General features: G+C 38.7%; 3 protein-coding genes across 9 annotated transcripts in view; 2 read left to right on the top strand and 1 right to left on the bottom strand.

Annotated features, from left to right (window-relative positions):
• The window catches only part of LOC111258747 (gamma-interferon-inducible lysosomal thiol reductase), a 4,012-nt gene extending 1,476 nt beyond the window's left edge, over positions 1 to 2,536 (top strand). For 2 of the 5 annotated variants that reach the window (XM_022830233.2, XM_086967573.1), the window contains 5 exons: positions 316 to 479; positions 876 to 1,008; positions 1,689 to 1,757; positions 1,876 to 2,037; positions 2,361 to 2,536. In XM_022830233.2, the coding sequence (XP_022685968.1) occupies positions 316 to 479; positions 876 to 1,008; positions 1,689 to 1,757; positions 1,876 to 2,037; positions 2,361 to 2,465 (633 nt within the window). In that variant the 3' untranslated portion in view covers positions 2,466 to 2,536. Of the gene's footprint in view, positions 1 to 134; positions 480 to 875; positions 1,009 to 1,688; positions 1,758 to 1,875; positions 2,038 to 2,360 lie in introns of all 5 variants that reach the window. The other 3 variants (XM_022830234.2, XM_086967574.1, XM_086967575.1) reach the window with 2 other exon arrangements.
• A 2,805-nt stretch (positions 2,537 to 5,341) lies between these two features.
• Positions 5,342 to 9,751, bottom strand: Fkbp14 (peptidyl-prolyl cis-trans isomerase Fkb14). Its single transcript, XM_022830241.2, has 5 exons — positions 9,591 to 9,751; positions 8,527 to 8,809; positions 7,288 to 7,415; positions 6,814 to 6,924; positions 5,342 to 6,627 (listed from the first exon to the last, which is right to left on the bottom strand). Exons 2-5 carry the CDS (start codon positions 8,762 to 8,764, stop codon positions 6,478 to 6,480), a joined length of 627 nt encoding a protein of 208 aa, XP_022685976.1. The 5' UTR covers positions 8,765 to 8,809; positions 9,591 to 9,751; the 3' UTR covers positions 5,342 to 6,477.
• Positions 9,752 to 9,788: 37 nt separating this feature from the next.
• The window catches only part of LOC111258748 (uncharacterized), an 11,997-nt gene continuing 9,958 nt past the window's right edge, over positions 9,789 to 11,827 (top strand). Inside the window, exon 1 of one of the 3 annotated variants that reach the window (XM_022830236.2) lies at positions 9,789 to 9,926. The gene's annotated coding sequence lies outside the window, so the exon portion shown is untranslated. Of the gene's footprint in view, positions 9,927 to 10,038; positions 10,217 to 10,241; positions 10,876 to 11,827 lie in introns of those variants that run through there. The other 2 variants (XM_022830240.2, XM_022830239.2) reach the window with 2 other exon arrangements.

The following is an 11,827-nucleotide window of genomic DNA, read 5'->3' as shown; positions in this document are numbered from 1 at the left end:
AAGTCTGATTTATTGTCTATATATAGACTATATGGAAAAAAAACGAACAGAATTCGTAGAGTCCGCTCGTCTTGCTAAATAAAAGGTAATCTGAGTATATGCAGGGGTTGTAGTGACGAAATGGTTTTTAACAGGATATAGTTCGGGAACCTGGAACACAACCCGATTCAAAAGATCGGAATTGGGCGCTTTAATAATTTCATGGCGAAGGAAAGGTCCGAATACTTTCATTGAAGTTGTTTCCAAGGTGCCATCCTTTCTTGGGAAGCACCAAGCAATTCTTAAATTTCCGTCCCTAATACAAGGAAACTTTAGATCTCTGTACTTATAGCCTATTTCGCGAAGCTAATTACATCCCATTCACAAACGGTGCCAAATGTGGTGCTCCTCTATGAGACACTATGTCCAGGCTGCAGGATGACAATGAGTCAGGAACTTCCAAAAGCTCTGACCAAGTTTGGAAGTGACATTTTTGTCAGGTACGTCGCCGCGTCATTCAGTTGTGTCATTGGTATATCATTCATTCTAGAATTATGGAACATACTTAAGAACTCCAGATTGCGTTACCGTCATTAACGTATGAAGTTGACCGTCCTAGCAAACTGTTCTTTCCACCAATTATCCTGTACAGCTTGAACAATTAACCTCCCTTAATTTTTCTGTTTGAAAAGTTATCGTATTGAGCAGACCTTTTTGACGAATTGGTACATTAGAGGTGCCTTTGTAAGTGGTGTAGAAGAGCTTTTACAGAACCTTGTGCTCTGCGTAGTTGGTATTAAAAGTATCCATCGTCTAAGTAGGAAAGCGTCCACATCAAAGCATCTTATGATCAGCTGACTTGGAGTAACCTTTATGCTCATTGCTCCAAAATGTAGTCTTGTACCGTATGGATTTGCTGACATGAAAATTGGACCGAACGGCAGTGTGAACTTCTATTGCCACCATGGTCCTGACGAGTGTATTGGAAACGCATGGCATGCATGTAGTCACTTCTACATGAGCCCGAAGGTAAGTAAAACCCTTTTGATGCACACTATCAATTTTGGCCTATTAAATACCATGTATTTTCAGTAAGGCGTCTTTATTATTTAGATCTAAACCTTGATATATATCGTCTTTTTGCTTTCTTTGCTTTTCTTTTTGCTTTATTTCTCAAACTCACTAGGTTTTCTAGCCGTCGGGTACTGTGTATTTTAGGTTTTACCACTTCATTCTATATATTATTGGAGACCATTCACATAAGGAGCGTTAATTTTTTTGGCATGATTAAAACAGAGTACAAAATGTCGTCAGCTGTTTCATTTTCCATAAATGTAATGCAATTGGCGAAATGTTCCGTTGAGAATTTCCCAGTCGTCGAAAGCTTCTAAGTATATAATGTTTTTTTTTGGGATGGGGGGAATCTGTACGATTATGGCTGAGCTTGATTCCGTCCATCATATATGAAACTAACGCTGTCAGACGATTTGGGCCTCTTTGACCCATTCGATTAGGTTCTAGTCACTGGACGGATTCAAGGTAGACGTACTATAGTCATATAGGCTATATATATTGAGGCACCTTAAGTGAATTATACTAGAGAATCTTAAAGCTCTATAGAAATAACATAAGCAAATATTTTAGTTACTTAAATTTTATATACTCTTTAGAGCATCGTTACGTCCTGAACAACGAAAATTATGTTTCAGGAGCGCCTTGAGTATGTAATATGTACCATGACGGGTTACAGGATGCAACTGCCGCGTGCCTTAAAGAAGGTAGGAAGCACATTACACTGTTAAAACTATTACAACGACTATTCCCTATTAAATATCATCATAAAATAGTAGATCAGGAATATATACATGCAGTTGTAATTTTATCTTAATTATACAGTGTACAAGTCCAGGGATGGCGGCTCAACTGGAAAAATGCGCCAAAGGTCCACAGGGAATAGCACTTGTTAAACTGATGGCAGACATTAGTCAAATGGCGGGTGCCATCGTAAGTCCGAATGATAGCGTTGTTCCATGGGTGCCCTACTTCTTCATCGATGGGGTACGTTTTTATGCGAACAATTATTAAGATTTTGCCACTGATGTCATCATTGATGAGGTTGTAAATTGCTAGATCATCTATTAGGTAAGCAGGTGGTGCATATTATAATGAAATTAGCTGCAGCATATTTGCTAGCCCAGCCCACCAAATCGACTATCCCCTGTGCCAAGTTTTCGTAAACCCGAACAAGCTACTCGCACAGAGTACCCGAACACTTAGTCCCCACAATGATCGTTCGATAATTTATTGTAAATAATAATAAACACGTTTTTATTGTATTGTATTATTATTATTTTATCTCGGTTCTGCGTTGCAATTTGCAGCGTCCGGACAACGACTCTCACAATACCAAGAGTTTGACAGAGCTCATATGCGAGAAAGCTACAAACAAACCTCAACAGTGCCTGGACACGAAAACTCGACGCTGAATTTGGCAACGCTAACATAAAGCAAGATTATCAAAATAAAATAACACAATGAAACGTATAGTGGCGGTAAATTTAGGCATTTTTTCACACTAAACACGTTCGAGGTTAATCGTTTGTCTAAAGGTTCCATTCCGTATGGACGTGTTGCCGCTTACAACGGTAAGCAATAATGAACGAATATATTGATTTATGTATATTTTTTTCATTCTCCACGGAGGCGATGAACTACATTTTCTTAAGTTCAGAACCATTTTATAGTCATACCCTTCAGATCTGTTCATCCGTATGTGACAGCATTCGACTTTTGTCCTGACGCTGTTTCTACAGATGTCTCGTGTCGAAAAAATCGATATTAATTTTACGTCTTGTCCTTAAACATCTGGATTATTCCCCGAAATATAGATCAATGTCGACCTTCTAGTATTTAAAGTGCAGGTTTCTTAAGACATATTTGAATTGGAATCTTCCTTTGTGCGGAAGGCTAATTAAATTTACAGTAGGACAATAGAACTGTCTGCAGTATATAAAATTTAAGAACAATCTAGATCCTGTTTTCCCTTTCTATTTAAAAAAAATGCGGATTTTTTTTGCCGCCATAGTATTTCGAAATGAGTCTTTGGTTTAAAGTGAAGCATTTGGAGCAAGAATAGATGCGGCGCGATGGAAATTCGAGCCTGACTCTGCGACTTGCCGAACCATTACTAGAACCATTGATCTACAGTGCCGACTTCTATTTAGGTATTTATTCAGATTTCAAGTTGATGTACTAGTTATGAATTGCCATTTAAAAATAATGGGATAATTTTCGTTGCAATAACAGTGCTATGAATAGTAGCACGTATGTGAAAAGAGCCTCTCTGATACCAAAAATATCTGTAAATTAGATAGTATATAATACATGTAGTTCGTATAATATGCAGCTCCCTCTGGTACACCAAGAAGAAAAGCCTGCACTAAATAGAAAAAGCTAGAACTAAACAGATCGGAGTCCATTCAACGTGGGATTTCTCACCTACGTGTAAACCGTAAATGAACTATATTCTCCTTCGTGCCGTCTGGTGATCCGCCCTGTATGTATTTACATATGCAACAAGCGTTTGACCTTCAGGTTCAATCAACCATGAAAGTGAACATGTCACATGTGTTTGCTACTAGCCTTCTGTTTGCTGTGTATAAATGCCAAATGCCGAAAGACATAGGGAGTTCGTCCACTTATTTCCGCCGAATTATTTCTATTTATGTTTATTATAATAAGCTTGTTTCGATCCGTCTCGTCGACTGAGCCGTTATTCTGTGGGCGGCGATCAGCCGGATAGAGTAGCCCACAGAAGCGGATTGAATCTAATTCCGACGCCGACTCAATAAGCTAGAAGTTCTGCATGCATACGAGAGCGCTCGGTGGTCACGAATGAATTACACCTTGGCTCATGCATGCAATAACCACTAAGCGATGCTCACTATTGAAACTGAAAGTTTCAGTTGATTCCGCCAGCACTCACAGTGCGCTACTTACTGCTTTTGGCAAGAACAAACGAAACAAGCCATAGCTATAGAAAATTAGGAAATCGACATATTGGAATGCATTTCTTTGCATCCTTTTGGAAAGCTCGATAACTAGCTGGGTCCAGAAATAAAAAAAAAAACATGTTAAAAATATGTAAAATAAAATGCTAGCGTTCGATAGCATTAAACGGAGCTGTCATGATATTTACTGTGGAAGATAGCGCATATCTATTTCAGTAGAGGAATTAAATGATTGAAAACAACTAAACATTGACTAGTTGATCCTTTGACAGTGGAAGGCGAGACATTAGAAATCTGATTAAGCCATTATGTGGACATACTGACGGACAGGGACACGGCCAACTTGATTGGAGCTCTCCTAGCATAAAAAGTGTGTCCTAACTTACATGTAGTTTTCGGCCACGCACAGCAGGCTCTACACTTATATGTTTCGAGTTTGACGTCCGGTATCGTTTTTGGGCATTTTATCAGGCACTCTGCCATCAAGAAGGAAGGTGATATTTGTAATTATAAAACTCGTTGTTTGTCCCAGCAAGGTTAACGTGCTTTCCTAATATTCTAGACGAACGCGTTGCATGATTAGTTGATCTATCCTTTTTGACGGAAGAAAGTATTATTACGATAAGCTATGACCAATAAACACTGACGTCTGCTAATTCTGGGATTTATTAGGCGAATAAGTTGTTTTCACAATGTCTTGCAGTTGACATTGATCCAGCGGTAATACGAATGACTTGCTTCCCCATATCATCGAACGGTACCTCGAAAGCAACTTTTTTTACGTTGCTGATAATTTTTGGTTTTAAGATGTACAGCTAAGCAACACGCGAGCTTTACCTAAAGGCTATATTGTTGGTCTCACTGTGTCCTACCTTGTTTACCAAAGCTTATTCGAATTCGATTTACGTATCTAGACGAGGCTAAATCTGACCGAGAGCTCGTTCTCACGACTTTCCATACCTATTTACTAACGCTAGCTACTGGTCTACTTAGCCATTGGTTCAATGCTAAACCTAGCATGAGCAGAATTATAAGCCACTGAGATCCAGCAAGAGAATGTTGGATGTTTGTCCAACCTAATACTTCAACGGGTTGAATTGACGATATTCATAGCTGCATTAAACATGTGTGGGATCGATAAGTTATTATTTCTGAAAGTTATTGTTTCAGAAATAAGTTGATATTGCAATGTGTTACAGTTTTGCATAATTCGTCATCTACGCGACTCTCGGTGCAAGCGAATATATTAGTTAGCATCTTCTTTAGTACGCAGAAAAATAATCAACATCTCAGTTATTCAAGTACGAGATATAGGTATAGAAAGCGTATATTATTGCTAAAAATAAAAGCTGTTTTGTCTATTTTGTGGTCATTCCGTTTATTTATTATTCCCTATTCTTCATTGAATACAAACGCCTCGTTATTAGAAGCCACGTGTTGTAATACTATCATCTGTAATAGTCTTTGTGTCAGTGTGTGTGTCTTCAATTAAGGATAATGACTTAAAGCATGCATTTTATTCGATTTCGCAAAGGTCTAGGAAAACTTCTCATTCTTTAGATGATTCCCTTTAAACGGTTCCAGATATAACAGTAGCGTAAGAATTTATGCTAAGTTTTGTAAATATTGGTTTAATTTAACCTACTATCGTTTAATGCGGCCAATATTGCACAAGACGCCCTATTTATTGGACGACATTTAAGCAACAGAGTTAGTTAAGCAATAATATATGACTGGCTATTTCGTCAGCTAATGCTTAGTCGTATCGAGCACAAATTGATACACCTAATGCCTCTTTAACTACCACTCAGCCAAATAAATTATTTTTGTTATTTATAATAGTAGTATAATAGCTATACCCGCCATTGCTCTCGTCACTTACTCTCGCTTTTTATATGCCTATCTATAATTGTTTACAATAGAGAGACTGCATCACGACTCACCTGAAGAATGTATATTCAAAAGTATGTACAAAGAACAATTTCATTTCACCGAAAATCAACAGTCATTTGCAACCTCAGCGAACGTCCCCATTGAACAAAATGTAAGAAGGTACAATGGAAAGTTCACAATTTTAGAACATACATGTTCTTATATCTTGTTAAAAGGAAATAATTGTATGACAAATTATGACGGCAACAATTATATTCGTGTAACAGTTTGGCCTAAACTGCAATCTGTATTTAATTGATGTTAATAGGCTACTATTCAACAGTTAGACACTCGCAGTTCACTAAAAGGGCACCGTATTTCACGTGATTTTTGCCTAATTGTTTTCCAGTGTATTGCACCTTCTTAAATTCTAGAGAATAGAAAAACAAAGCTTAGTAAAAATTAAAACATTAGGGTCTCCAATCTGGCCTATCACCTTCCGGCACCTCGCGACGTCGACAGAGCAGTTTCAGTGAGTGATTTACCGTTTGCCGAGCGGTTTGCTGCATGAACCAGTACGGCCGACGGACTAAGGCCTAGGAGAGGGAGGTGGTTCTTACAACTCGTCGTGTTTCGGGCCAGAAAATTCGGCGTGAGAGATAACTCCATCCTTGTCGGTATCTTCATGATCGAAAATGTCCTCGACCATCTTTTCGGTATCTGGCAGCTCTTTGATACCGGCTGCTTGCGCGGCAGGCAACTGAGCCTGTAGCAACAGGGCAAATGAAAAGGCATCATCCAATTAACAAGTTACGAGACACTTGTCAGAATTTGCTACAAATGACAATGATTTCGCCCATGTCGTAAAGAATACGGAACTTCACAAATGGCTATAAGTAAGCATAAATCATATAATTTGTATCGTGATTACCAAGTGCAATTATTATGTTACCTTAAGGTAAGTCACGACCTCTTCCCGGGATAGCTGATTGTCCTTGTTGGCATCGATCTCTTTGAAGATATTTGTGGTTTTCGGGCCATCATCAATTTTTAAAAGTTCGACCTAAACGGCAGACATGTAAAAATTTCTACATATAAAAAAATTGCTATTAAATAAAATACTCATACCTAAGCTACTAATCTGTTCGCATAAACGAATTACAAAAGACGAGACTTTTTTCATGTATATATTGTAGATGGAATAATTACCCGCTATGTAGCCAAAGACATTTTGTAAAGGCAAATACATTAAAGACTGAACCAACTATGGACTGGAACCCCTTTTACGCGATGTTTTTGCGCATTCACTTCCAGTAGAATACTATCGCTCTGTCGATGCATCGGCAATTTTATTTATGCTATTTACACTCAATTAGTTCTTAACTTCTCGGCTGTATGCATATCTATAAAAGAGTATTTTGCTCACCTCGAAGATGAGCGTAGCTCCGGGTGGAATCTTTTCTCCAGCTCCACGATCTCCATAACCTAGGTTGGCGGGAATTGTAAGTTTACGTTTCTCTCCAACACACATTCCTTCCAAGCCCTGGTCCCACCCTGAAAGGAAAGTTAGCGCGTAGGTCTGAAATCATGATAACTAGTCGTTAATAATAAAAATTTAAAACGCAGCGCTGTGCGCGCTACAGATCAAACGTCCTCGAAGGACCACTGCGGAAAATTGCCCTCGCTGCGCCCCATCATCTGGTTAATATGAGAACTAAAGATACAGTAATTCATTAGTTAAATACTTCGTTTTTGTAATTAATAAAAAAAAATATTGTATCCACACGACGCATTACATTCGGTATAATAAGGAATACAAGACGGCAAAATGGCCACTGAATGTGTCAGAAGCGAAAAGTAACCTACGTTTGTATATAAGCTACCTTAGAAAGGTTTGCCACACCTCCTATTGACACTTTTCCTGTCCCAATTGAATATCATACACACTAACAGTTGAAAGAGATTAATCATATTATAAATATTCGGTTCTGGATCTTAACCGAAATTGGCAACAATCCGTTTACAACAGCCGTGATTTAAAGTACATAAAATTACGTTGTAACTGCCGATTTCTCCCGGTATTTTACAGAATATGCTGTCTTACATATAAAGCGAGCAACACAAAATTTTGGATGGGCTTCTTGCACAAGGCTATGTTGTACTAATACACGTAAAAATAGTAGTTTATCATAGAAGTACTCGTCGTGTTACAATCTCAAGTTTACTAATAGGAAAGCGCTCCCTATGTAGCATGAAGGAGTCGAGAGCCTATCGATGCTTGTTTGATCTAGGCTACAGCCTAGGCCCAGTATTTCTATCAACGATTAAGCCGTAATTGGGACATATAGTAGGAACTATAGCAAATATAATTTAAAACTTTCAATTAAAGGACGTTTTGTAACTTAATAGTCGTCTACATGTACTGCCAGAATCTAAGTTCGTTTCTAAACTCCGTCGAGTAATAGACTACCAAGTGGTCGACTACGGTATAAGAGTCGGTCGCGCATAGCAAAATGCAGTTTAATGTTTTGCTTTGGCTCACGCTAATTTTTGATATTCTACATAATAGTCTACGTAAGATTGCTTATTGTTTATAGCTATACAGCAGCTATACACAAATCACTTAGGCACGTCTATACGACACGCAGGGAACGTTTACACGTACCTTTAATAACCTGCCCAACGCCAAGCTGAAACTGAAAGGGTTCTCCGCGGTCAAGTGAGGAATCGAATTTACTTCCGTCCTTCTCCAGGGTACCAACGTAGTGCATCGAAAGCAGGTCACCCTTTTTTGACTTGACGTTGCAATTGTCGGCAATTTTGAGTGTCTCAATCTTTAAGTCGTCAGCTGCGATGAGTACTGCCATCAGGCCAAGGGCAAAAATCATACGAGGTTTCGACATCTTCAGATCAATAGCTTGCTAGCTCTTTATTGCGCGCAAAACGATCTACAGAGAAAATGAACATTATATTTCAAACATATTCGAACACAACATTTAATGTCTTATGATACAACACAGACAATTTGTAAGCAAAATGCCTTTTAATTCTAACAAAACGACAGAAACAAGCCAACCAATGCTCTGTTTTATCCTGTTTAATGTAAATGGTGAATGCTTTGTTATCAATAAATATACATCCTGTAATGCAAAATATTTCATACTGTCTGCATACTAAATCGAACAAACTTTAACGGCGGTTCACTATACAAATTTCAAATCAGCTTCTCTAGCCGTAGATCTCTCACCGTTTAATATTGTACTTAGTTATTACACTAATCTGAGACGATTATAGAAGTATCTATTCTGGATTGAATCAAGTGTTTCAATGGAGTTCACATGGAATCTCTACTTGTTAGCAACCTAAAAACTGAGTCCACGGGAAACCGCTATGAGTAGCTGGCCTTTGTCTAATGTTCTATGATTCGATTGAGCGTAGAACTTCTCCACAAACCTCATACCGTTCTTACGAAGAGGCCACCAAGAGACTTGCCTGTTTCCTTGCCAATCTGGACCTAAACACTAACGGCCCTATTGCTCAATAGCTAAAGAGTGCAGCGACCGTCAGCTGGGCCGCCATGCCACCACATACACACACTTCGGAACTTTCCTGAGGGCAACTTCGAACGCAACTACTAACTACCGGTTCTTGCTACATCTAATTCTGTAGCTGCTCCGAAAAGTGCTCTATTTTTTAAGAATGCGATAATCGTTCTCCTGCACACCCTACCTGCATCTGCTGCTGCTACTGTTACTATTACTGCTGTTTCGACGATCAACGACGGACGCCAACGAGTGCCAGTGTTGCCGAGCACCATAGACACTAAAACAGTCGCCACCACTGTCCTTGTTATTGCAGCTGCTAGATAAAATCGTCTTTTCTCGTAATGCCACGCCACCATTAAGAGAACAATGACGTTGATGTAACAGGTCGAGCCACAACTGACACGTGGATTTCAACATAGAACTGTGACGGCGAGGGGGAAAGCAGCAGATGCTGCTGGCCGACGTGGATTGGACGTTCCTTTTCACTCAGCGCTAACCGCTAGTCACGGCATCAGCAGCAGTAAGTCCCGAAGTCTTTTCGTTAGGCAGATGACGCTGTGGCGGCTGTGGGCTTTGCGAACGACACAGTAAAAGATGGATGAACGAATACCGTAACCCATTATCAAAATATGAACGACTACGGTTGCTGCTGTATATTATTGCAGATGCGCTTGTGGTGAAAACAGCACGAGGCGTGAGAACTACTTGTCGTCATTAACAACGATAACATTTTGGGTTGACTTCAGTTTAACTAGAACCGTGCGTTCGGACAAGATGGTCATAACGGTTATGGTAGAGATGCGAGTGAGAGTGAGTGAGAAAAAGGGAAAGCATTTAAGTAGTTTGGACATTCTGCAAGTTCAATGAAGTCGAAAAGGGCGAAGAAAGATAGGCAAAATATAAGCATCGACAATTAGCGGGACTTGGAGCTAATATTATGATGCATATTATAATCGGAATAAATTAAGCACAACGCCTTACTTTGATGCAAATCCTGAGCTTCAGCTATGTCTCACGTACAACGCTAATCAATAGTTAGGCGAAAGCAATGGGTTGGAAAAGCCGTTGCATGGTCGTGAAATATCTACGGAGTAGAAAATAACACTTATAAAAGTGAACAACTCTTTCAAGCGAAACACTATTCATACGATGTATGATAAGCTGTAGATTCTAAAAATTTAGATCTTTCATTTTGATTTGTTTACTAAAAGCTGCTTCAGAGCGCAGACACTGTTTCATCAAACAGCTCAAACTGATTTGATGATATAGGTTCATCGTTTTGACTAGACTGCCTTAATTCGTCTAGCGAACACATTTACGAACTGAGTTAATTATTTGGATTGAGGAATGACTTATTCTATGTGATATTTCAACCACCCGAGGTGCTAGCAGTCATTTCGCTCTGTGAAAGGTCATTTCTATGAAGCAGAAATCCCCCACTGCGGCAGTAAACAGTTTCTTCTCAAACGGTAAGGTGGAGCAAAAAGTACCGAAGATACTGATAAAAAAAATTGCCAAGGATTCAATTAAAGCAAGACGGATTCAACAATTAGATGGCAAACTCGTTTTTTGATATGATATAAGAAAAATATGTTTCAGCCACGCGCAACGTCGTCGATGCAATAGCGTTTTGAGGGATGCGAACTATCAGCTATTTACATTGAGTCAAACGACTGGGTTGTTTGTTCAGATCAATATTATAATGGATGAAATTTCGTGCGTTTATGACAGTTAACTAATTCAATAATGAAGCTACAAATCTACCCTACGGTTAGCTTTAAGCAATAGCTTTCATATACACCTTTGATGATTATATATATGTATATTTTTGTTAAAAGAACTTACCTACCTGTATATAGGAAACAATGATAAAAGTTTGCACATGGCAAATTTTCGAAAATCAACTGTGTTACCTGCTTGTCTACTTTTTTCGAGTATTATATTCGAAATAGCATTGGCGATGTATCAAAGAGAGGTCTGGGCTTCGACGAGAAGCTCTCCTCACTAGTAGGAATTCTATTCTCTGAAAATCTGTTCGATATCTATTCAAAGGCAACTAATCGGAAACCCTCCAGAATGCCCATTGCAATAGCTGGGGTCTATAGAGCCTAAATTAAGGAATTATCTAGCATGTAAACGTACGGCGAATTGTTGATAAGCATCTCTTTAACCCCCCAGTGTTAACGTAACAAATGAATAATTATTTGTTAAATATTAATTCTGCAAAGATATAATTTCTCTAAACGTCAAAATATCGTTAACTAATTACCCAAGAACATCCACGATTATAACCTTGTGCCAAATCGATACACACAATGCCAATAAATAAGCAGCGAATTCTCCTTAATATGTAATTAATTTATTATTATTTCAACGCCATTTAGCGAAAATTTCCTCAGCACCCTATAAGATGCATGCCAT

The sequence above is a fragment of the Varroa jacobsoni genome, unplaced genomic scaffold (genome assembly GCF_002532875.2).
Source record: "Varroa jacobsoni isolate VJ856 unplaced genomic scaffold, vjacob_1.0 scaffold_259, whole genome shotgun sequence".
NCBI lineage: Eukaryota > Metazoa > Arthropoda > Arachnida > Mesostigmata > Varroidae > Varroa > Varroa jacobsoni.
The sequence above is the reverse complement of the archived record's forward strand: the minus strand, read 5'-3'. Positions and strand labels throughout refer to the sequence as shown.